The 26,426-nt window shown below is 35.0% G+C and overlaps 2 protein-coding genes and 1 long non-coding RNA gene across 9 annotated transcripts; 2 read left to right on the forward strand and 1 right to left on the reverse strand.

Moving 5' to 3' along the window:
- The first annotated feature begins 83 nt into the window (after positions 1-83).
- On the forward strand, positions 84-7,186 carry LOC110111478 (double-stranded RNA-binding protein 4). 7 transcript variants are annotated; one of them, XR_003700881.1, is made up of 9 exons: positions 84-241; positions 384-425; positions 3,476-3,738; positions 4,032-4,242; positions 4,352-4,525; positions 4,659-4,890; positions 5,433-5,688; positions 6,812-6,911; positions 7,008-7,186. XR_003700881.1 is itself a non-coding variant. In XM_020843380.2 (7 exons), the coding sequence occupies exons 1-7, from the start codon at positions 208-210 to the stop codon at positions 6,834-6,836; spliced, it is 981 nt and encodes a 326-aa protein (XP_020699039.1). In that variant the 5' UTR covers positions 84-207; the 3' UTR covers positions 6,837-7,179. The 7 variants fall into 7 exon arrangements, 2 of the variants coding, with proteins under 2 accessions (XP_020699039.1, XP_020699040.1); XR_003700882.1 differs by having other exon boundaries at positions 5,433-5,648; XR_002304878.2 differs by lacking the exon at positions 5,433-5,688.
- A 5,496-nt stretch (positions 7,187-12,682) lies between these two features.
- Positions 12,683-15,449, forward strand: LOC110111481 (protein MOTHER of FT and TFL1 homolog 1). The gene is made up of 4 exons (XM_020843384.2): positions 12,683-12,893; positions 14,402-14,463; positions 14,548-14,588; positions 15,162-15,449. Exons 1-4 carry the CDS (start codon positions 12,696-12,698, stop codon positions 15,380-15,382), a joined length of 522 nt encoding a protein of 173 aa, XP_020699043.1. The 5' UTR covers positions 12,683-12,695; the 3' UTR covers positions 15,383-15,449.
- A 939-nt stretch (positions 15,450-16,388) lies between these two features.
- On the reverse strand, positions 16,389-17,218 carry LOC114579723. Its single transcript, XR_003700883.1, has 2 exons — positions 17,142-17,218; positions 16,389-16,646 (listed from the first exon to the last, which is right to left on the reverse strand). It is a non-coding gene; the product is annotated as an uncharacterized LOC114579723 (long non-coding RNA).
- Between the last annotated feature and the right edge of the window lie 9,208 nt (positions 17,219-26,426).

Raw genomic sequence — 26,426 nt, forward strand, 5'->3', positions numbered from 1 at the left:
AGAAATCGGTCCCAAGTTACAGATTTAAGGGCTTTGGGTATCCAAAATTTTGATGATGAGGGATCACCACCGTTCATTATATTACCTTAAATCGTCGATGAACGGTGATGCTTATCATTCTGCGGCCTTCGCGTTAGAGAAAGTCGCCACTCGCCAGCAACTGCGACCGCATCGGCATTTCCGGCGCTCGGCTTCCTCGGTCTGAAGATGGCAATGGTGGTGTCGAATCCCTCTAATACAAGTAAATTATCCAGATCTTGGTTTCGTAACTCTTCTTGAGTCTCTCTTTTTTTTCAGATTTTTTTTTTTTGGTTTGATTGTCAAGTTTCTATGCCAAACCCTAGCTTATGCCCCTTCCTAATGCAATATTGTTTCCCCCTCAGCCGAGGAGATTGCTACTGCCGCGGCAGCGTCATCGGGTGCAGGTGAGTTTTGATAATATTTTTGTCTCTGTGTTTTGTGATACGGATGCATTCTTTGCTGCTGTTGTGGGTTTTGGGTTTTGGATTTTTTTTGACATAAGCTCTTGATTAGTAATTTTGGTGTGCATTTATTATGAATTTCAGAATTATGAGAGTTCAGGGTACTTATGGCAACTGGTTATGAGAGCTCGGGGCATTTATCATGAATTTCGGAGATTGCTACTAGCTTATAGAGCTTTGCAACCTTAATCTTCTTTATGAACATTGAAGATTCTGCTATCTTCTTTGATCTTTGATTATGTTTGGAGCATCTTTTGCTTGTGCAGATAAGACTTACTTGTTTAGATGTTCAGTTTATGCTGTTTTGATTATTAATACCAGCATAACTTGCTCTGAGCTCGACATCAAGGGGCCGGTTGGGTGCAAATAGGATATTGTAAATTATATAAATTCGATTTATTAAATCCCAAGGCTCAGTTAACTCTTGAAAACTATTTTGCATGACATATGTTGAATTGGATTAAACCCTAGGAAACTATTTGGCCACTTATTTAAGGATTTAAGAAATTAGGTGATTGTGGTATTTATTATATTAACTCATCATATATCAATCTTACCAAATTAATTAAATCATAATTAGCATAAAATAATATCTCAGTTAATCATTAATTTATAATTTACTAAGTTTATTAAACAACACTTTTCATTAAGTTAAGTTAGAGGGGGCCTAAATAAAATTAATTAAATTCCTCACCTTCATCCCCTTACTCCTTAGCTTGCCTTTCTGAAACTCTCTTTCATCTTAATAAAATTTTAATTTTATTTATTCAAATTAAATTATAATTACCATAGTTAATATGTTAACTAATTATTAATTAGTAATTTATAAAGTTAATTAAATATAATAATTCTTATTCAATCCAATAAAACAATAAATGATATTAATCTTCTTAAATTAATATTTTTTTTGATCATTTATAACAATTATTTTAATTAAATTAAATTTTTGTTTAGTATATCCTATTTAATTTGTATTAACAATTTTAAAAAATTGTCAGTTAAAAATGAAAACCCTCGTATTTCTCCCTTAGATTCACATTCCCCAAATTCCTGAAATCCTAGATGTCAAATAAGCTAGGAAGACGACACGGGAGTCTTCTTGAGAAGGTATCGACATAACCAACAATGTGTGAAGGATTGTGAAGGAGAAGAGTTCATGAGAGACTTGCTAATTTAAGTTAAAAGAGAAGCGTTTGTGAGAAACTTATGTATTTAAGTTAACTTCTTCCAATGCTTGGATTTACTAAATTTGATAGTTAAGGAAAAATTGTGGAGAAATGGGATGCGAAATTGGGTAGAAATGGGATTTAAAATTTCATAGAGTTTAAAGTTGTTTAATTTGGTATTTGGCAGGATTTATGTTAAATCCTGCTCAAGTCTTGCAATTAAACTGCCCTAAATGGTATGAAATATTTTTTATTATTAATTATCTCTTATTTTAAAGTTAGATTTTATTCGTAAATAATTTTTTTCCCAATAGGGGTGTTTGGCTAAAAGTTGTTTTTAGTAAATCTTGTAATTCTAAATATAATAAATCTTGATGGTGTTAAATCTTTAAAAATAATTGACATGAAAGCTTTAAAATGTGACTAAATCTCGCTAAACTGTTGGAATTTTTGTTCGAAGACTTAATATTTAATTGGATATGCAATTTAACCGGGAATTAAAAAAATGCTAGAACTAATGTTAACAATAAAATTTAATTCAATGAACATATTTTAATTAGAACACATTTCATTAAAATAATTTCTTAATTTATCGTTCTTATTGTTTATTTAGATATTAATTAACTGATGTGCAACAATCTTTCTCTAGATGAATTATTAACTCAAAAAAATAAGACCGAGAATCTCAATCTATCAAGTAACAAACACACTAGTGAAATGTCAATAGAGCTCGATAAAGTTGAACGCATCTTGCTTCTGGACCACAATGAAAATGATGAAGAAGAGGTGATTGCGAGTGAGAGGGCTAGATATAGAGAGATTGCAATGTTAGGTGATTGCAATATGGTGAGAGGCACTAATAAAATGCGACTGCAGAAGGGAGGTTGCCTCAAATAGATTGCAAGGTGAAGAGATTGGAGTAGAAGGTGAAGGTGAAGGAGAAGAGAGGGAGGATGGGCAGGTGGGTTAATGAAGGAGAATATATTGGAGAAGGGGGATGAAGAGAAGGGGAGGATTAGGCTTTGTGTGGTGGTAGCTTGTATTAATTACATATTGATCTACTATGGTAGCACTACGTTACCATTGAATCCTTAATCCATACAAGTAAGATGAAGGTTGAGGAAGAGAGATGGGGAAACTAAGAATAGAATAAAGCGAGGAATAGGTGAATAAGCACAAGAATGACAAAAAAAAACTAGTATACTACTATGATGCTACTTAGGGTTTTTTTGAGATAGCTTTTTCATTACTGGAGGGAGGGAGGGGAATTACTACTTTTTTTTTTCAATCCCAATCTCGTAATAAAAGTTTGTTTTATTTGAAGAAATATAATAATATCTTTATTTATGGTTCAAGAAAATCTTATTTTTCTAAATGAAGTGAACTTTTGATGGTAATATTGAAGTCATTGTTTTTATTTTAGCTGATTTTTTTTTTAAAATTATGGGTGAACTTACTACTTTTTTAATCCCAATTTTCTAATAAAAGTTTATTTGAAGATACATGACAGTATCTTTATGATGGTTACTACTTTTTTAATCCCAATTTCCTAATAAAAGTTTGTCTTATTTGAAGATACATAACAATATCTTTATGGATGGTTCTAGAAAATTTTATTTTTTTAAAATGAAGTGAAGTTTTGATGGTGATATTGAAGTCATTATTTTTGTTGTAGCCCGGATTATTGTAGTTTTTTTTAATGTTTTCTTTTTATTTGGAAAGTAATAATTTTGTATAACTCATTAAATATTCACTATATCTGTCAAATCTAAATATATCGAATTGTTATATTTTCTGATTACATGCACTTGTGTTTTAACTTGTTAGGTGTTTTAGGACACCATATGCATAAAAATCGTTTGCAGGAATATACACAAAGAGCAGGATTATCACTTCCATCTTATTCAACTGTGAACGAAGGAGAACCACATGCACCAAGGTTCCGAGCTGCAATATTGGTAGATGGGATGAGATTTACTTCTCCTTACACATTTTCTCACCGAAAAGAAGCAGAACAAGATGTTGCAAAACGTACTCTTGAGATTATATCAGTAAAATTTAAGAATGAGGCTTCCCTTAATATTCACAAGGTATCTCTCACCATCATTTGTAAAATTAGATATACTATTACACTTTTTTTAATTAGTTTTACATTAAACTATAACATTTGTATATTCACGCAACTATGATTTTTAAATTATTTTTGTTCTACTATTTCACCACTGTAAATGTTGTAAGGAAAAAATTGATATAAATTTATGCAAGTTTATTGATATGTGAGGAAGGCCCATAGAATTCCTCATGATGTATATTTTTTTCTTGTTTCCAATATCTTTAGTTTAGGATATCATAAAATTGTTTAACATTGTCTTCTACTTTATAGGACCCAGCATTTTGCAAATTGATCCTCAATGAGTATGGAGCTAAGCTGAAGAAAGACAGACCAACATATTCCACCGTTCAACAAGATGGACTTCTTCCAATATTTATTACAACTATTACTTTCGATGGGAAAACTTATGTTGGATTAGCTGGAAGGAGCAAAAAAGAGGCAGAACAAAATGCAGCATGTGTTGTTATTGATTCTATTTTAGGTCTGCTTTTTTTATTTGCTTGCATTAATTGATATGGTTTAAAAAGTGTTAAAAATATTTTAATATTTGTCATATCATGCTATTGGAAATTTTGGGAATATTTTTGCAGCAAATTCAAACACAGTTGCTGCAATGACTCAAATTATAAAGACAAAAGGTAAACTTTATGAGACGGTGAACAATATTGCCAATGCTGGGAATGCAACCTTGACGAGTGAAATCAAGAGTGATGATGCTGATGGTGTTATTGAAGGAACAGGGATAACGGCTGTTGCACCAATTGGTAAGCTAATCACTACCATTTTTGCTCAGTGGACAACTTTCAAAAATAACTTTTATGTCCTGTTGCAATTTGACCTTAAGAAGAAATGCTATCTACTGTTGGAATCATTGTGATTTTAGTCATTACCCAACAGGAAGTTTACCTACCGGACCGACAAGTTGGATTCCTTTCACTTCTCAATTGGTGGATCCTTTCACTTCTCAATTGGTGGATATTTCCCAGAGCAATCAAATGAATTATCATATTTCATCTTCGGGTTTGCCAATGACGGTAGTTGATGCACAAGCTATTGCTCCAAAGAAAAAGAAAAAGAATTCGAAGAAGAGGAAAGCTGATCAATCTAAAAGAAAAAGAGTTGATGAACCGTAAGCATTACGTACTATTTACCCTTGAAGCTTTTTTTGCTTTCTTTTTTAACCATGCTCTTTGAGATTCTTTATTATATTATGATTCCTGTTTAGTAGAATATTTTTCATGACAGGACCTTCCTGTTTGGCTCGATTTTGGGGAGCCTATTTACCAATTCTTTTTTTTTTTAAGTACTGTTGACATGTTTGATACTCAATGAGCTAAATTCATCCCACCAGTTTGCTTATCTTAATTAAAATCATTTTTATAATTAGAGTTTTTATTTTCCTTGATATATCACTTTGCTTTTATGTCCTAGGAATCTAGTACAATGTTTTTTTTCTTACCTCAATTCAGTTATTTATCATCTCTTTCCTCCAACTGTTCTCTCGGGCCTATGGATCACTTGTGGTCATATCGAGGTCAATGAGAGATCAAGTCTTGTTGATAATTCTTTTCCTTCTGATGCTACCTTAGAGCATCCTAAGGAGAAGAACATCAGGATCATTCTATGATTACCTTCGATGTGCATAAAGTGGTCAAAGGGCCCAATATGCAGGTTGCAGGATGTTTAGGCTCGCCATGTTTGGCAACTTTTGGCTGACTGTTCAAAAGTGTGGAAGAAAATAGTAACTGTCCAACATGGTGGAAGTTCATCAGTGATCTCTCAGTTCTTGTTCCTGGAAGCTGAATCGTGCTGCTTGAGTTTTTTTTTATGATAAGTGGATTTTGGTTGATCTTTGTATGTGGTGGCTATATCAGTTGTCTTCAGATGGTAGGGTTCAAGTATCTTTCGAGTACAATGATTTCTCTAGGTACAATTAAAAATTATGATTAAATATTTTCTTAATTATTTTTTATGATCAATAACATTAAGAAAAATTTCTTTAACATAATTGTTGCGTGGTCAGATGGGTTGAGCTTATTATTGTGGTTGCTTATGGATAAAACTTTTTTTTTTAATTTATTGCATAACTTCAAAGTATTGGTTTGCTCTTTTGATTTTCATTAAAAAAAATGTTATTACTTATTACATGAATTTTCTTTACTCATTCTTTTAGCAGAAATGTTAAAGATGAAAGTTGGCTTAGCCTGAGGATTATGACAATTGCACTGGCATAGGTGTCAGGATTTGTTTTCCTTTTTTTTTTTTAAGATTTAGGCAATTACTTTGATAGATCACAACACTGTATTGCATGCTGATGTGGTAACTTTTAGTATTACATGAAGATAGAACATGTTGCCTTAGTCTATTATCTTATTTAGTTGTAAAGTAGTTGTTTTCACTGCCACATCATTGAAGTTTATTAGAATGCCATAAAGCATTGTTTATATCATTTTTACAATATTTTACTCAACCTAGCGACCAATCTTTAATTTTTGAAGAATATGAAACTTGGTTGAGGATTTTATTTTGCTATTTATATCAATTTAAAATGTTGGATGATGATCGAGCGTTATCAATGTTTTTGTGAACTTTGACTTTTTCATTTAAATATATTTGTAATCCTCCAATTTCTATCTTAGGAACTTGGCATGAATTATGTACCTTAGAGGACAATTTCAAGTATCTTGAATAAATGGGATATAATTTGAATATCATTATTTGTCATGGTACTATATTTTGTCAGTTTTCATGGCTTTGGTATTTGATGTGAACTTTAGATTTGCTTACGAAATGCATTTTCAGATCTAACCCGAATTTTATTATATTAGATTGAGTTTTAAATGATTCAGATGAAGTAGGATGTCGAAACCAATTTCTTGTAAGTTATAACCCAAAAACAATATGGTATTGTGATTCTGTTATGATACACTAATTGCAAATGTTTAAACTGTTTGCTTCTGCCAGAATTTTTTTGTTTAAAAAAAAATTGTTTTCCAATGTTTCCCTCATATAAATATTCTTCTAAATGAAAATTTATTGGGTTCTTTCAGGCCATTGAACGATGCATTCTCATAGAGGTAGAGAGAATATTTGAAGATGCCCTTATGGAAGATATCAAGGTTGATGTGTTATGGATCTTTGTATCTGCAGGTAGTTGGTTCTCCAGATGTTATAACACATTTTAATCTATTTGCTTTTGTTTCTTTCTATGCCCCTAAATTTAACTAATCTAGAGGAGAATTTCAGGTTGATTGGCCTAACTTGTTTTCTATTATCCCTGGGATTTGGTCTTTTCACTGATCTTTAATGCAATAGCCAAGAATATTGTTATCTTGAACTATTTCATGCAAATCTTATTTCTAAGCAACATCTATGATATACTACTGCAATGAAATTTTGTAAATTGTGTTTCCAGCTATTTTAAATTGTTCGTGTAAATTGAATTGTTATATCTATTGCAGGATAAATTATTACGTGCAGTCACCGGGCCGTCCGGAGGCGAATCAAGATGCGCCATGTCATCCGGCACACAGTAAAATGGTGATGTGGTGCCTCTTAATTCGCCGCTGGACAGTGTGCGGTGACCGCACGTAATAATTTCTCCTATTGCAGAGATCAAGAGATCTCAACTTGGGTGGTATATAAAAATATTATATCATTCTACTTTTTTTGATCTGTTCTTGCCAATCAACCACATTTATATAATCGGCTGCGAGTGTTTATATAAGCTACCATATTTATGGGGTCTCATCATGTGTTTTTCTTGATAGCAAAGGAATTATTTTTCTTAGAAACGCATGGATTATCCTGATTCTTATGAAGGGGTTAGTATAGAGTTTGGTTGGAGCTAGTTGAACTAAAATAAACGTCATTTTGAATTGCATGCGTGGCTTTCAAATTATGTTTATATGCCATGATATTATGTGATTTTAATTTGTAAATAATTATGTAAGAATATTGATGGATTCTGTTGTAAAATTTTAGTTAAAATGGGAAATATTAAAATATTATTATTGATGTGTAATTCATGAAATAATTATTAAAAATGGGGAAATTGAAGCTTATTAACATATGAAGTGTTTTTTTTACTGAAAAATATATATTTATGAAAATGTTTATCATGAAATTTATTATAAACATATAGAATTTTAGAATACAATTTTTACATTTTGATATTTAAAGTCGTGTGTAATGGAATAATTAATTTATTTAGCTCAGAAAATTGTGATCTAATTTTTTTCGAATAAAAGAAGGATAACTTTTGGCCTTAGCCATTTTTATTTATGCTGAGAAAACTTTTAAGAGCTATATAAAGTTTAAATCATATATATTTGAGTTCAACTTAAAGCACTATTAAAAAAAATTAATTTTTTCAATATATATATGGAACCGGGGGTATTTATCCGCTACCACCTCCCGAAAGAGGCGCTTGGCGGCGTAATTAATTTCTCGGCGAGTATACCAGCAACCAACCCCATAGGTGCAGGACTCACAGTTCTTTTCTCTCCACTTAAGAAGTTGTGCTGTATGAGAGGTGATTCGAACTTGAAATGGGGGGTTTTCAACCAAGCATGTCCCCCAACCCACCTAAGCCTGGTGGGGTATCAAAATAATTTAAAAAACACTTTTATAAAAATTATAGCTATCTCAAATAAATCATAAGAGGATCATTGGTGATTAGGTATTTAGTAGAATTAAATAGAAAATTAGGATCATTTACTAAGAATTGGATTCATTCCATTCATATTTGAACCATTAATTAATAATATGAAAACAAAAATTAAATATCTAATATATTTTATTGCTGGTAAGATGGGAAGAAAGAAAAATATTATTATTCTCCTTCCATAAGATCAAATACAAATTTAAATTCACTCATAGAGTAAGAGAAAGCCTTCAAGCCAAGAAAACGTGCACCATTTGTACGAAGGCCTTTTGATCATTATCCGGACATCTCAAGAATTTTCTCTCTAATAGGTTTTGAATGCTTGCCGGCCATTCACGCTAAAGCATTGTCACACTAAGCTTTCAGGGACGACAACATGCAGGCAAAGTAATCATGATAAAAAATTGTCTCTAATGAAGTCATAGTCTCAACTAGAAAAAATTATTAAGTTTATTAAGGGTATCAATATTTGACAAAATCTGAAATTCGATCCGTTTTCGACCCGAAAAATTTCAAGGTAGGTCAACTCGTTTATCAAACGGGTTGGATTTGGGTTAAAAAATGTGACTCGTTTTTAAAATTGGGTCGGGCTCAAGTTGACCTGACAATCCGAAATAAACTCTAAGTTGACCTGGGTACAGGTCTGCCCGCCATCTCACCCGGCCTAGCGGCTAGCATGCGGCCATGCCTGGAGTCCGTCTTGGTCCTCTTGCCCAAGCGAATAGGCCCAAATGCCCAATCCGGAATTGTCAGTCCTCGAGTGACTCGAGTCGGTCTCGCCCACGCACCCGCCTCGGCATTTCCTCCTTCAGTCTTCAACACGCAAGCCACGCGTCCAGTCCGACGTCCACCAGTCCACCACGCGACAGCCCAATCTAGCCCTAGCCAGCTGCCCATCTTGACTTGGCTGCCCTTCTTGCCTAGCCTAGCCTAGCCCTAGTCCGCTATCTGGAATTCAAAAAATAGCGGATTAGTAAGTCGTGTCGGTCAACCCGACAACCCGCACGAGTCGAGTCCGGGTTGAATTTTATGACCTGTTTGTAAAATCAGGTCGGGTTAGGGTCAACTCGTTTGAACCCGGGTCAATCCGGATTCGACCCGTGGACTCGTTTTGACACCCCTAACGTGTTTAGTCTGAACGTAGCTCGCGATCGGACTCTAATGAAATAAAATCACGTGGCTTGTACACACCCTATGTCTAACTTGTATGCATAAAATGTATAATACATATCGTGTATACAAGCCACATGATGTCCAGACTCCATAGGTAATAACTATTTATTAATCTCGATCGATATTCGCTTGATCATTTGTACTTAGATGAATTTTAATTTATATATATTTTTCCCTTATTTTGAAAGTCTAGAGATTGATTTTTTTAAAAATATATATGATTATTCCTTACTTTATTTATATATATTTTGCCTTTGATCCCTACTATTCTTCTTTGATCATGTGCAGCTTTTGAATATCTCGTATGAAGACTTTTATCAAAGGAAGATGAAGAAGCAGATAGAGATTTTGACATCTACAACGAACCCTAAAGTCCCCAAGGACATTTTCTCTTCTAGGATTTTTGACTTTGAGGACATAATCAATGATCCTCCTAAACGTCAAAAGTGTAGACAGAGCTAGCTGACGATGCAGTGGAAGAAGCTGATGCAACAAATGATCAGTCAATGGGTAAGAGAAAATGACTTTGTCTTCATACAAATTGTCATTATTAGGCTCAAAAATATGTAATTAGGTCTCTTTCTAAAATATTTAAAAAATTATTTTACTTGCCTAGGATTTGATATGAGTAGGATTTTGTAAATACGGCAAATTCGGATTTTGGAAATCTTAAAGGGCCTAAATTAATCTTGAAAACTATTTACTAACATTCATGATAAATCATATTAAATCCTGTGTGACTGTTTGGCAATAGAATAGATTTAATGAGCGGACTCTTCCTCTCCAATCAACGGATTTAGTAAATATGGCAAAAAGCAGGATTTCGGGAATTCGGGATTTACCACGAAAAGGCGGAATTTTCCTACTACAGCGACTTTCATTTGCCGTGAGATTTGGTTTTGCATTTTAGGCCGTTTGGTTGGATTTCGCTCAAATCCGAACTAAATCTTGCTACCAAATAGCCCCTAAATATCTAATGCATCTACTCTCATAATCAGGTCATCGGAAGGTCGATATTTCATGTGACCAAATCGTCGAAGATGACTCTCTCTAATCTTCTATTCCACTAGAAAAATTATTTTGTGCATAGTTTGGATGAGAAGAATCGTCTGAATGTGAGTGTATATACTGTGTAAACATTTGTATATATTGTGTATTAAATTTCTATATACACGATGTGTGCATTCACAGCCCAGCAAAGGACAATAGCCTCACGCGAAAAATGAAGCCGGCTTTAATGGCCGCACCACAAGCGCTTGCTCCTCAGGGTTTGTTAGGTGGCGACTATGGATTCAAGGGCGGCATGTTGAGTGGCGGTGGTGGATTGAGCGTCGAGTCGAGCGAATGCCCGCCAAATGCCGGTCCCAGACGGACGGAAAGAGGAATCACACAAAAGATCTGAGTGAGATGTCGAAGGGGTCAGCTTGGGCTCGAAAAAAGGAAATATATTTATTTTTAGCAATTAGCACCACTGAAAAATGCTGCTTATGGGTATCTATTGCACCGGTTTACTAACTGCCAGTATTAAGTGCTGCAAAAACTCCATAATTTTAATAATATCCGGACGATTCTTCCTATCCAAACTCCACACATAATAATTTTCTCCTTCTACTAAAATACTCAACCTTTTCACGTATAAAATTTGGTTTTAACGCGTTCATCGATCTAGCATTTAATTTCTGGAACCAGTAACGTAAACTCACAAACTTCTTCCCATTGTCGTTATCTTTAATGATGATGTCTGCCATAATCTCTTTTAATGTAAATATATTATAAATAAAAATAATTTTCTGTATAATTTACTTTATTTTTATGTGGAGCTTCTACTCAATTTTTATACTGTTCCAAATCTAAAGAGACTACATAAAATTTCTTTGTCATACGAATATACATAAAGTTATTAGATTTATAAATATAATATTATATTGAACTTATTGTAAATTAAATTAATAACATTAAAATTCATTATGTTTTTTGTTTTTTTTAAGAGACTGATGAAAACTTGCTTTGTATGTATTAATCGAACTCATGTATATAATTACTTAATTGTAATTAGTATAAGCACATGCAGACATAGCCATTCCACCATTGAGTAATCATAGCTCTTTTCTAGCATTTATTATTATAGCTGATACATACCACTAAAAACGTCGCCATTTGCTCTGATCCACTCATTAATCTTTTTGGTCTCACTTAATAATAATACACACCACCAAATGGTTGAGGACCTTACAAGCATAAGACATTAGAGATTATGATCTATTTCGATAAATTTTACATGCGATCACTATATCGTTCGAAGGGGAATCAGGATGCGTCATATTACCCGGTAAACAATTGCGGTATATAACAAAATGATGCATTAGCACGTCTTAATTCGCCTCTGGACGATGTCCGGTGACCACACGTAATAATTTCTCATATTTGAAATGGTTTTAGCATTTGTAAAAATGATTGTGAAGTTATTATGAAAAAAATAGTTTATTGACAATTGTTGAAAATATTATTAATATATATTTACAAAAAAAAATCAAACAAAACAACTATTTTCTTAAATTTATTATACATTTGCAACTTTGATTGTAACAAATAATTTGTCATCATAAAACCTACTAGAAAGCTGAAATAAATTTACTGTAATAGTAATTCAAAATTGAGGAACGTCAAAAATATATTCACATTCTTATTTTAGTGTTAAAAAAATAAAACCAAAAAGACTGTGCTCTCACAGTAGAGGGAACAAAATTCTCTATAGGCCTCTAATTAATTTCATATAAAAAAGTAAAAATTATCAAAAGTTACTCAAAGAATAAAATTTTTCCTCAAAAAAAATAAAAATAAATTATGCTCTCTGTTTTCGTCATCCACGTATTCTCTGTACCTTCTCGAACGCACACGTGGAGTGCCTTACAAAGTTTCCGTGCATGCAAGAGGAAAATAAATAAACTAAAACTGTATCTCTTGACTTCATCTCTCTCTAAAGCTAGCTATAAAAGCCTCCTTCTTCTCCATTTAGACCCTGATCAGAAACATAAAAGAAATCCTTCTCTCTCTCTCTCTCTCTCTTGGGAATCTCTCTCTCTCTCTCTTCGGCCATGGCCTCAACCTTTGTGGAGTCTTTGGTGGTGGGGAGAGTGATAGGGGAGGTGGTCGACCTCTTTGTTCCTACAGTGACTATGTCAGTAAATTATGGTGCGAAGCACATTAACAATGGCTGCCATGTAAAGCCATCAATGGCGGTCAACCCACCGGCGCTGTGCATCTCTGGAAATATCTCTGATCTCTATACCTTGGTAATATATATCACCAGCTCTATCACTCCTCTATTTAATTTGTTTCATTATTATGAATGAATAGATCGGAAATTTTGGCTAAGTTCTTTGTGGAAAGCAATGGAGTTTAAGCTTTTGTTCTTGCATGTGCGATATATAGGTGGAAAGAAGCATCTTTTTCTTTTTCTAAGTCTGATTTAATTATAATTAATCACACGTATTATTTAATACTAATTTGCAGGTAATTTAGTTAAAGTTTAGTCTTATTTAATAAGAAATTGAGTGGAACAATGTCTTTAATTAGCTATTAGTGTTGGTTGAATGACGCAAAAGTTTAATCGTAATTTGTTTAAGAAATGTGATTTAGTAGTTATTTTTAGTCACAACTACATTTAGACTTCGTTTGAAACTTATGGCTATTTTACTGTTTTCTAAAATAACTTTTTAGCACAAAAAAATTTTAGTACAAAATTTTTAAACTACAAAGCTGCTTTTAAAAGCATTAAATGCTCTTCCCTTCATTTGGGTTGGCTTACATACAAAATTTTAATTTTTGTATCAAAAAAATTGCTTTAAAATGCAGTAAAAAGTATTCCTAAGTTTCGTTTGGAATCATTTTCTTACTGTTTCTTAAAGTATTTTTTAATAACAAATTAAAATTTTTGTAAAAAAAAATATTTTAAAAAGTTGTAAGAAAAGTCGTACCAAACTAAGCTTTACTCTTATATGAATAATAGTGCAATTTGGAAATGTGTAAAAAGGTCATACAAGCAATGACTAGACATTTGAAAAAATATAAGATTAAAGATGAAATAGATCACTAAAAGATTACCTTCACGTGCATAATAAAAATAATAATACGTTTACTACAAAAAATTTAATTAGCACTAAATTTTTTGAAAGCTGCAAACAAACTAATGCCTAAAAGTTGTCCCAAACGAAATCTAAGATTTTTTTAAAGAAACAAATCAAGATAAAAGTGAGAAAGAATGAGAATATATTAAGCTGGATGAATAGTTATGCATTACTCAAAATAAGTAATTAGAGCAAAGAAGGATGAATCAATCAGAACTAAAAAAAAAAGTTCATTAAGAAAAAAAGAGAATTCGTAAAGAATTCTAAAGATTTTTTTTTTCTTTTTCAGCCATTCATTCTCTGTTTTTTAGCCTTGTTCATTACCTTACCTCTCTGCAATAGCAGAAATTATTCTGTGCGGAGGTCAAATGCAGAATGTTGTCGAGATAGAACCAATTAGAATTTGTCACATCAGCGGTACAGAGTGGTACCAAGTAGTACCGAGCACAGGTGAATTGGCGCATTTTAATTAGTCTCTGTACAACGTTCGACATCCGCACAAAATAATTAATCTAGAACAGTTTCTGTGCAAAAAATAATGAATGCCACTATTCTTTTATATTTCTCAGTCTAAGAAACTTCTAAATATATAGCACTTCTATAATAATAAATTCCTTGCAGAAACATCTAGAAGAACTTTCTTATAATTTTGTTGTGAACAATTGTTGGTGCAGATTATGACAGATCCAGATGCACCAAGCCCAAGTGAGCCCAGAATGAGGGAATGGATACACTGGTAATAAATTTCGTTTATAATAATATAATCCATATTTGATACAGTAAAGTCTCTGTGCATATAATTACTTGGCTATTTGATCAGGCTGGTGGTCAATATTCCAGGTGGGACTGATCCTTTCAAAGGTACAATACTCATCTAAATTAAGATAAGTGCTTTTTTGGAAGTTATAATATTTTTTTTTTTAAATAGCATTATGAGACAATTTAGGTTAAATATTACGTTTAAATTTTATTAGAATAATACTCAAAATTATTGTTCATTTTATCGTAAGATGGAAGGAAAAAAGATATTAATTAATTATTTATTTTTATATTATGCTGATCAGAAGAAAAAATATGATTTAAACATTTATTGTCAGCTTGATTAATTTCTAATTATCTAATTTAAACAAAAAAGTCTTCAAATTAAATCTCTTAAATTAATATCTTACGTTGCAGCAAAATTTAAGCCATAGTACAAGGTTTTGTTTGGAAGAGCTTTTCCGACTGATTTTTTAATAAGAATAATGATTAGTGAAAAATAATATATGTTTTGAAGACAATTTAAAAAATAATTTTTAAAACTGCCTGAGAAAACAGCTTTTAATAATAAAAATAGAAAACTTAAGCTATAATAATAAAATCTTATTTTGTTAAAATAAAATATCTAAAGTATTTAAGTCATAATACGATTGATGATAAAATGAAATGGAGCAGGAGAAGAAATTGTTCCATATATGCCGCCTCAGCCACCGCTGGGCATCCACCGCTACGTCTTCGTTCTGTTCCAGCAGGAGAAGAGAATAGAAGGAATGAGTCCATTGGCCAGCCGCGCCAATTTCAACACTCGGTTGTTCGCTTCACAACTTGAGCTTGGCCTCCCCGTCGCCGCCGTCTACTTCAATTGCCAGCGAGAGCCCAACAACCGCCGCCGCTAGTTTATATTTTTTAATGTTTTTCTATGTATTTCGATAAATTATTAATTCTATCCATATTCTCATCATAATAATGTATTAAGGCTTTGTTTGAGAACTTTTTTTTATTATTTTCTAATGAAGCTTTTTTTTAGTTAAAAAAAAATATTTTTTTTGGTATTATATTAATATTATTAATTACTGTGGAGGTGTACGAATTGACTGTTTAACTTCAAAAATTATTGAGTAAGCTTCCCTCAAAAAAAAAAAAAAAAAAAAAAAAAAAAAAAAAAAAAACCAGGCGGCTTTTTGATTTTGGAGTGCAGTGATCCAGTTCAGTTAGGATATCTAGAATTAAAGGCTTGAAAATTAGATTAATTTTCATTAAGATGCACAGTTAGATACTCAAGCATTAAATCATGACCGTCCAAACTGGATGAATAACCACAGTTTCGACAAATTTATTCAATAAAAATAAAGTTTCTTCCAACTTACCAAGGAACAAAAATCGATATTAAGAAGAGAGAATGTGAATGAATCTGCTGCTCATGGAAGATAAGATTATTTCTTACTCACTGCATCTAATTTTTTTAAAAAAATAATGATAGGCGCTTTATTGTCCACCGGTAGAAAATGCCTGAGAAGTCCTAAAAAAATGCACCAATTATCAATGATAGTAGGGGTGTCAATTATTGACACGACCTAACAACCCAACTCAAAAAATTCAGGTTAAAGTCAATCCGTTTAACAAACATGTTAGATTCAGATGTGCAGCTGTCGCCCTTGCTCAAACCGCACTCGAATCCCGATCTCCAGTTCTAACTTCCCGGGTTTGCGGGTCAGATCTAGTCAAACCTAGTAACCCATGTGGGTCGGGTCCAAATTGAAAATCTTCACCCGTTTAGCTAAACGGGTCAAGTTCAAGTCAACCCATTTACATCCAAGAAAACTCGTGTTGGACCCGAATCCAACCCGTTGACCCAAATCGACCCCCCTGAGTACTCCCACAGAAAACAAAAGAATGAGCTGCTGAAATAACAAGAAATGGTATTTACGCAATTGTGGTAGATTACCAATTTTACAGAATCAAACAAAATCCAATCGTGAAGATTGCATCAAAGTAATTTAAAAAAAAAAAAAGCTACCATAGTTAATTACAGAGTAAGATCTGATAGAGTCAGGGTTTAATGATGTAAATCACATCATACCTGTAGAAACTCATCCTTCTACAAATTCAGATCCACCCTCCTCTTTGCACGACTGGCCACTCTACCAATCTCTAAGATACCTATTGGTCAATTACAAATATATCAACGCAAGAAGAAGAAGAAAAATTGCAAAGATATAAACGAAAAACTTGTATGCAGCAAACAGCAGCCCTTTTCAAGGACACAAATCAACTGCATATGATGCCATTACACTGTTTAAATGGAACTTTTATTTTTATTTTTTTTATTTTATTTTTTATGTTTAAATGGAACATAGTGAGTAATACATAAGCAAATTAAGGCTTCGTTTAGGATGGCTTTCTTATTGTTTCTTAAAGCCGCTTTCTAATAAAAAATTCAAAATTTTGTATCAAAAAGTTGCTTTAAGAAGCAGAAAGAAAGCTGTCCCAAACGAAGCCTAAGAGTGGAGGAGATGCTGCAGGAAAACAGACATTCCACCAATAACAACTGAATTTCTTCAGTTTCCAATAGGAATGAGAGAAGGGCCTTCTCCAACCTTTGTTTCCTTTTGTTTCCAGAAGGCAAAATTTCATTGATGATAGTGAACCCTCAACCATTACATAGGTTCATGATCCTGCTTTCCAACTTCTCATAGATTTACCGACTCCCCTTCAATCTTTTAAATGGTGGCGATGAGAAAAGCTTTCTAACAGAAACAATAGGATCATCGGCCTGATAAAGAAGAACCAGCTAAAATAAGAATCTCATGTAAAGATGTAAAGCATCACTGAAAGTAACAAAGTTGAGATTTGTTTGAGTCTGCCGCAGCTATTTGTGAAAGTAATTATAAATCACAAGTGGAAGACAGTTTTTTGAAAATTAGTGGGGGTATCATAAGTTTTTTCATTAAAAAAAAATCAAAGTTTTTTCTTACATCTACAATAATACCAAATCTGATTTTAAAAAAAACTTCTGATCACAAAAATTGATAAAAATCAGTAAATAAATTGAATCTAAAGGGAATTGTAATAGTTTTGTGGAAAGCAAAGCTATAAAAAAAAAAAAAACTCTAAATTGTATTAAGATGTATAATGTTGGTGGGTTGTAATTTATAGAAAGATTTAAATACATAAGCCTTTCCCCCTTTTTCCCCTCACTCCAACTTGCCTCAAGAAAGAGTGGAAAACGAGGGAATCATCCCTCCCTCTTCAGCAAAATAGTGCAAGATGAAGGGTGCTTGTGGGCGTGCACGAGTTGTGAATGCTATTATTTCAAGCAAATTATACCCCAAAGAAATCACAAGCAAGAAATGCAAAACTACCTCGTCAAGCAAATCGGAAGCAGCTTCTGTTTGTTCTGGCTGTTGGAATGAATCCTTTTCTAGATCATCTAAAGCTGAGAGTGTTGCTTTCCAACCTGGCAAGTTTTTGCCTTCATCAGAAATCCAAGGGCAGAAAGGCCGGTGCTGCTTTATGGGATCAAAATCGATGGCTTGTGCCTGCTTCAGATTTCCTACGGTAGAATCAATCCATAAGAGAATTAATATTCCAAAAATAATAGAATCGATTCATATCAATAATGTGCATGAAAGAAGATGAAGTACAATCAACCTTTTTATCCTAGAAAGGACCACATTTTCATAGGACAATCGAAATAAGGCATATAAGACTATGAAGGTGTTGAAACAGTCAATCTTTCATGCTCGCAGCTCACCCAACAATAGCTTCCCCGTTGCTCCCATTAACAAGATCACTGACATCCCTCGCACACTTATTTTAGTTATTGCAATCTTCACTAATGCAATCCTTGCATTGAACTTCTTCCCACTCCAAAACCCTCGACCACTTCCATTCCAAAAACATTTTTTTTTCATTTTGCCATTGATACCAAGCCTCCTAATCTCCTCTCCGGTGTCCTCACCTAAGGAGGATTTACAAACTTATTGCTAGGACTTCTCCAACCTTTGTTTCCTTTTGTTTCAACTTTCAAGAAGCATCGATGAAGTTGGTGACCTCCGCAACCACCAATAATTATCTCAACTTTTTTTATCACTCTAGTTTTGATGTAAGATTTTCCCAAAAAAAAGTTTTGATGCCAGCATCTATCAAGGACATAAGCATTATTTCACGCATTACGAAGATTGTATTTGTGGATATCAATATTATCCTTTTAGTTTTGCTCAACTTTACTCATACAACGATGAATATGATTCATGTGTTATGATGAAAAGTCTTGGGATCCATAATAGTAAAGCATATGATGTGTTCTAGTTTGCAGCAAATTCAATAAAAAATGCACTCTAAAATTACATATAATCCACCACACAAACTACAAAAGTTCCTGACTCCTATACAATAACTGTGCCACAAAATTTTTTATCATTCTCTTTCAGGTGATAGTCCTTATAAAGATGTTCATGATGGCATTTCTCCTAATGATGATGAATTTCACTTTGAAGACACTGTTGACACTTATAGTACCTAAGGATGATTCTAAAATATCATATAAAATATAATCTTTGTTTAATGAAACGTTTAAGGCTGATAATGTTATTCAGTGAGAGACAATATCTCCTACAAATTCAAGTCAAGATCATGCTCCACTTAATTTACCATTAAGGCCACATCTTACTACTTTGGATGATTATAACTTGCTTTAGTTATATCGATCAGAGATTGAATTTGTATTGTCAGTACTATTGTCATCATCAACTCCATCGTTGGTCCACATTACTAAAACCTTAAAGGTATCAAATGTCTGGAGTAGTCAATACCTAAACCTCTTAACATCAATCTATTTTGTGGAATTCTGTCTACTGATGCTCCTTCTATTACACGGTCTCTTCTTCCGTTAGATGATCCAATGCGATTACTTACTTCATGGTCTCCGACAAACTCTTTAGTAGAAGAGTTATTTGATGGTCGGGTGAATTGATGATGGATAACTCATTCATTTTTAGCCATGAAGACCAAATTTTCATTAAGTCAATCGGAAGAAGTCAAAACAAGAAATTAAGAAGTTGAACCAGACCAATTTATATGCCATTTTATGTCCAATTTCTTTTTTTTAATGAATTTCTCTCTTTTTATTTATTTATTTTATTAGGTCCAATTCTCTTCTTTTGGACAGTTTAAAGTTTGAATTTAAATTATTAAGATAAAATTTAACTTGATTTTAAAAAGAGTTAGATCATAAATTTAATATTTATCTTATCTTTCTAATCCTATTTCTACAAAAAGGAATAAATGATGAACATTTCAATTATTTTTATTGATTGAATTAATGAAATTATTTGTGGTCAATTTATTACTTCCTAGAGCCAAATTTTTAGCTAGATCACTCCAAAGTCCAAACAGTGTAAACATTTTGTACTTTCCCCTCTCGATAAAAAAAAATCCTTCAACCTTTAAAAAATATATTCATGAGTTCATTGCCGCGTTCAAAAGGATTCAAGACAAGACTTTCTATTGATATTAATGCAATTATTCCCCTTCGAATCTCACCATGAGGCAGATTTCTTGCAAAGATTTTTCATTCATCTCTTTTGCCTCAGGATGAAGTTCCAACACATGGTTCCCCATTTGTTTATTCTTCTTCTTTGGGAGATTTCTCGTGTGTTAAATTTCACTAGCTCATCAATAAAATAGACCATCTTTAGTTTTTTTATAGCAATTCAACTCTCAGATTATAATTAGTTCCTACAAAACTTTTAGTAGTTAACAAATATCATGGCAAAGCTATCTAATGGACTGTGCCATGTTTTATGTTATTTTATCTTTAATTTTCTTTTAGTTAGTTGTTAGTGGTTAAGATATCAATTAAAGTTAGAAATTTTTTAATATTTTATCTTTTGTTTAACAAGAGTTTTGATATATAAATAAGGGACATGCTTATAAATAATACCTAAATCCAAGCTAGTCAGATGTTGGCTACTAAAGCATTTTGATTCTTGGGTGAGTAAGGATTTTAGCCCCATGATGGGTGAGGGGCCGCATCTCCTTCTTTGCATTAAGGATTCAACACTTGAGGATTTGATGACATGTTGCTTTTAGGATTCAGCGTGACCAGTTTGACGAATTGTTCTGTTTTTTTCTGTTTGTTTCTCTTTCACTCTAATTTCACCTTCATCTATCCCTAATAAACCCAGTCAACCAGCATTCTACTGCTTGCATTGCATCACAGAATGTATTAACCATTTTAATTTATTAAAATTAAGGAAATTTATCACATTTTACAATAATATCATTCCCCAAAAGATGGCTCAGCCATGATCTTTAGTGTTCATGCTTGATAAGCATGTCTAACACCGACAGTCGACATGTCACCTAGAAATTACAGAGCAAGCTAGTCTTGGAAACCATAATGAAGGGTGATGTGAAACGTACATGCGACGGAGGAATTACTTTAAGAAATTAAAGGGATCCATTGAAACTTAATAACCCAAAATAAAATTATCGTTTATAATAAAAGAGTGATCATTAGAATTCGTGGTTTTTTTAACTTGCTTAGGCAAGGATGAGCAAAAATCAGGAAACCAAACAATTTAAGAAAACGCAAAGTTCAAATTGTAAAACTACGACGGTGAACAAAAATCCACAATTTAATAATAAGAACTTTCACCTTTGGAGCCCATACGCTCAACTAATCTAGGCTTTAGCGGAAGAAGAGTCTCCACCTTAGAATCGAGGTCGCTACCAAGGAAGAAGGAACCTTGGATCGTCGTTCTTGGAGAGGTTGCCGGAATATGGAATTCTTGCCAGCAATTTCTTGAAGGTGTATTCGGCGGCCCGGGAGAAGCACGCGAGCTTTGGTGGGCTTGGGAGAATTCGGCCAAGGGAGAGACCATGAGTTGGGTGCAGGAAGAGAGGCCCACTAAGAGTGGCCGGCCCAATAAGGAGGAGAGAGAGAGATTTAGGAGTTATGAGAGTGGGGCCCAAGTTTAAGTAAGAAAATCAATTAAATCTGAATTTTAATCTCAGATTTAATTGGGCTTAAGTAACCTCCCAAGACTTAAATGAGAGGGAATTCAAAATTTGAAGTTTGAAATTGGCTCTAATCTCATTAATGGGCTTGTTAATGAATGAGCACCAATAATTAGGAAGTTTTTATTCACAGAAATTAATGGCAATTTTTCTGGAATTCAAAGTGGAAGGTGGCCGGAAGGGGTGGCTGCGGGAATCTGGCCGGCAGGTGCCGGCGGAGGCTGGCCGGTGGTGGCTGCTTCTCTGACAGGTGAAAACAGAGGGGACGGGAGGGTTGAGGCTCACGGCTGGGCTGTTAGCCGTGAGTTAGGAGGCGGTAGAGAGGTGGCTGCACGGGAGATCACCAATCTGCTGGGACGGGAGCAAGGTTGCGGCCAAAGGCATGGGGGGGGGGGGGGGGGCAATGAAACTGGCGGCCATGGAGCCAGCCCGCAGAACAAGGTGGGAGGCGGGATTGCTGGTGAGTTGGGTTGTGGAGAGAAAACCTCAGGATGACTATAATCCGGATGAAATTTCCTTGCGTTCTCACACTAACTTGATCATAAAGAAAATCGGAAGAGGTCTAAGAACTCACAAAGAGATCTAGCTCTTCTCAAAACTCACTAAGAGATTTGAGAGAGAGAGGAGGGTGAACTCACAAAGAGATCATAAGTGGAAAATATTTTTTTCATTCATCAAAACTAAAACTTACAATGCATGAGGCCTCATATAAATAGGGGCCAAATGAGCAAATAAAAAAAAATGACCAAATGCCCTTCGGGCTACATAAAGCGACTAAATGCCCATAAGGGCAAAAATGAAAAAACATCAAAATAAAATACGCTACTACATAAAATGACAAAATACATCCATGCTCGTGGCCGCGATCTCCGGCGTCGAAAATGCTGACGATGTCCTCATCATTCTCCCCAGGTGGGAGAAAACTCGACACACGTCGAGTAAATACTCATGGAGCCCTCGTAACACTCTAGAAGATCTGGGTCTAGGCTCTGTAAGCTCGTCCCTGTCAATCCAAGTATCCTCTATCTCCGGTGGCCCAATCCAATGAACTCGTATCTTGCGCGCCACTTTCCTTTGGGAGATGACCTCATCATCTAATATTGCTTCGACCTTCTCCGCTATAGTGAGTAGGGAAGTTGGGGAGTTGGAGCTAGGCTGGGGATTCACCAGGTTGGGTCACACAAGGCTAATTTAAAGTGGATTTTGGGGGTTAAAGATTCGGGTCCCTTCAAAAGGCTAATAGGTCTTCTATATTAAATGTAGGATTCATGTTAAGGCCTCAAGAGAGGTCCAGTACGTAGGCATTACTATTCTCTCTTTGAGATTTCCTTAAAATGTTCGGTGTTTCGAGCATGCAGCTTCCCGTACCATCACAAAGTCTCCAACTTTGAATTCTTTGGACCATCTTTTGTTATCAACAATAATTTTAGGATGGATGTATTTTGTTCAATTTTTCCTTTTTAATTTCGATGAGTAACTCCTGAAGGTGGAATGCAGATGACAATAGCAAGATGATCGGTTGTGCATGATGAATGAACAAGACTCATGAGCTTACAAAAGTTTAAAACAACAGACAAAATAGGAAGACAACATACTACAACACTCACACAACATACTAATCAGTCACGAACACAGCTAGAAAAGTGGACAAGTCACAAAAGAGTGGTATTAAAGTGTTCGATCTATGGAACGGGTGTAGGAGGAGTGATGAAGACATCCTTAGCTACCAGGGTACTTCTATGGGAAGTCTCAGTTAGAGTCGTAGGTAGTCTCCTAGTGGGGGTAGTGTAATTGACCAGATTAATCCAACTAGGACAGAGATGGGTCCCTCATCAAGGTAGGGGTTGAGCCTATAATGGGCAAAAAGTAGGATCATGAATAAAAATAGGATGATTGGTCCTGACTCACATCCATAAGGGGATATCCCAAAGTTCGTAGACCGGCATGGGACTTATAAGATGGGAAAAAAAGTTCCCAGGACATCTGTGGGTGCAACAGTAAGAGAGAAGTCTGGAATGACACACGTAGTCAAATCTAAATCCAAAGGAGCAGCTCCAAAGTTAGATTCTAATGAACAAAAGGGAGGCTCATTATTCAAATTAGGCTCAAAGGATTTCAGACTCAAGGTACTGTCTTCCAAAGTAAAATCAGGTTTGGTTTCAATCCTAAGATCCGTAGGTTCCGTTTCACTTGAATCATGTGACAAATTCGATTGACTTACATTCAACTTGAGACTAGCTAAGTCGCCATCAGAACTACCCAAAATTAAATCAAAGTATCCGAATTCATCTCAGTAATTAAATTAGATTCTCCCAATTTTAATTTCATTGTGTTCAAGGTCAGATCAATCTCTTTCGGGATCAAATCAATATTGTCCAGGCAGACCTTATCCAAAGGGATATCGTTAATGATATTAGTCTCAAGAGGGGCCAAGGTCTCGAGGTTAAAAGGTTCTAGACCTCCTAAATCAGGGTTTAAGTCCGGCAGGGGGTCTAATTCAATCACTTCAGTTTCATCCTCAAAGAAGTCTTCGTTATCATTAATATCATTAGCATCCACGAAATGGATGCACTCATTCTCAGGTTCAGGAGATCTCTTCTTTTTAATGCATTCCTTTATTACAATCACACCTGCAGGGTCAAGGAATGGGGAGTCTAAAGGTTGACTGGGATGGTTAGAAGTGGGTCCAAGTGGGGAGCTATAAGAGATTGATCTCTCAGAAGACCCAATAGAGGGTCGGCCTTTAAGTTTTGGAGAGGACCTATAGGGTGGGGCAAGCAAACCCTGATGTTCTAAAGGATGGGGACTACTAGTAGGGGAAGTGTACTTTAATCCCAAATTCTCGTTTCATGTTTTTCCAATCGGAAGGTGGGGTATTCGCCACGAGACTCTTTATGATCTTCCAACCTCATCCAAAATTGGAGAGCATCACCGCTTAGGTGTGACCTAGCAATGCTAAACTGGCGAGAGTTAGGGGGATTTCACGCGAATCAAAATAGTCCTCGCCTAATTGTCTAACCCATTCTCTAAAGTGGTAAGGATCCGAGGAACCAATCAAAGGTTGGCAGCCGATAGGGTGACTCTAAGTGAGGTCGTGGAGGCTTAGGCTCAGGTCTCGGGTGATAAGCTGAGTGGGGCCTGTATTTAGAGTGGGATAGTCAACGGATTTTCTCGTCATAATCTAGTCATATTGCCCACTAGGTTTAAACGATGTCATCTAAACTCTTTTGGAGTCTTATCGGATCCATTGGTAAGTGTCAAGTGAAACCTAATGAGAATTGGGTGCAAGGTACCACACCTCTACAATGGGAAAACACCATTTCGAACTTGCTATATGGTGCAGGAAAATAATGGACAGCAAGCTTTAAGAAGGGTTTAAGTCACCCGGTGTTTAGGGAGGTTGCTAAGGCTTGGGCAGCACCTAAATCAAAGGTTTGACTCCACTTAAATCCACCAAACAGTGCAGAATTTTTGTGGTGGGGCAGCAAAACTTACAGCAGTGGTGAGAACAAGGACAGAAACTAAAAGTGGGACGTGTTATCTAAGCAATTTAGATGGACTCTACGGTGTGGGTGCGACAGCCAAGTATATCACAAGTTTAAAGGTCACCTAAATTGTCACTAAACAGTGTCAATGGATATTTATAGTGACAGCAAGTATATTCAGACGTTTAAGTGGCCTAAACAATTTAATGTAGAGGTTTATGGTGATGAATAGCAGCACTTAGACAAAGAATATGCCTTATGTAATCATGAAAGAAACACTGCAGATTTTTTCTGGACGCAAAAGGAAAACAGAAATGACAAACGATCGAATGATGTTATGCATGCAAACAACAAGGAAAGTTAAAGTGGATTCTCTAGGATTGCATCTAGCACAAAGTAAGCATGCGTAGCCATCTCTGATACCGAAAGATGATGTGAACGTACATGGCGACGGAGGAATTTACTTTAGAAATTGAAAAGGATCCATTGAACTTAATAACCCAAAATAAAATAAATCGTTTAATAAAAGAGGATCAATTAGAAATGTCCGTGGTGTAACTTTCTCGTAGGCGAATGGATGAGCAAAATCGCGGAAACAATAACAATTTAAGAAACGCAAAGTTCAAATGGTAAACTACGACGGTGAACAAAAAATCCACAATTTATAATGAAGACTTTCACCTTTTGGGAGCCCATACGCTCAACTAATGCTAGGCCTTTAGCGGAAGCTAAGAGTCCTCCACTCATTGAATTCGAGGGTCGCTCCGAGGAAGAAGAACCTGTCGTCGTTCTTGAGAGGTTGCCGGAATAGAATTTTCTTGCCAGCAATTTCTTGAAGGTGTATTCGGCGGCCGGAAAATGCAGCAGCGGCTTTGGTGGGCTTGGGAGAATTCGCCAAGGGAGAGACCATGAGTTGGGTGGTGCAAGGAGAGAGAGGCCCACTAAGAGTGGCCGGGCCCAACAAGGAGGAGAGATAGAGAGATTTTAGGAGTAATGGAGTGGGGCCAAAGTTTAAAGTAAGAAAATCAATTAAATCTGAATTTTTAATCTCAGATTTAATTGGGCTTAAGTAACACTCCCAAAGACTTACAATGAGTGGGATTTCATAATTTGCAAGTTGAAAATTGGGCTCTAATCTCATTATGGCTTGTAATGAATGTAGCCCAATTAGGAAGGTTTTTAATTCAACAGAACTTAATGGCAATTTCTCTTAATTCAAAGTGTGAAGGTGGCCAGGAAGGGGTGGCTTGGCGGGAATGCTGGCCGGCAGGGTGGCCGGCGGGATGGCTGGCACAGGATGGTGGGGTGATTCTTTTGACAGTGAAAACAGAGGGGCAGGGAGGGTTGAGGGCTCACGGTGGGCTGGCTGTAGCCAGTGAGTTTGGAGGCGTAGAGGGTGGCTGCACGGGAGATCACCATCCAAGTCGCTGGG

Source organism: Dendrobium catenatum, unplaced genomic scaffold (assembly GCF_001605985.2).
Source record: "Dendrobium catenatum unplaced genomic scaffold, ASM160598v2 fragScaff_scaffold_621, whole genome shotgun sequence".
Lineage (NCBI taxonomy): Eukaryota > Viridiplantae > Streptophyta > Magnoliopsida > Asparagales > Orchidaceae > Dendrobium > Dendrobium catenatum.

Coding starts and splice junctions, on each gene's coding strand:
- LOC110111478 (XM_020843380.2), top strand. CDS start 208: ATGGCAATGGTGGTGTCGAATCCCTCTAATACAA. Junction 242..383: donor GTCGAATCCCTCTAATACAA/GTAAATTATCCA, acceptor TTTCCCCCTCAG/CCGAGGAGATTGCTACTGCC. Junction 3,739..4,031: donor CTTCCCTTAATATTCACAAG/GTATCTCTCACC, acceptor TCTACTTTATAG/GACCCAGCATTTTGCAAATT.
- LOC110111481 (XM_020843384.2), top strand. CDS start 12,696: ATGGCCTCAACCTTTGTGGAGTCTTTGGTGGTGGGGAGAGTGATAGGG. Junction 12,894..14,401: donor TCTCTGATCTCTATACCTTG/GTAATATATATC, acceptor TTGTTGGTGCAG/ATTATGACAGATCCAGATGC. Junction 14,589..15,161: donor TGGGACTGATCCTTTCAAAG/GTACAATACTCA, acceptor GAAATGGAGCAG/GAGAAGAAATTGTTCCATAT.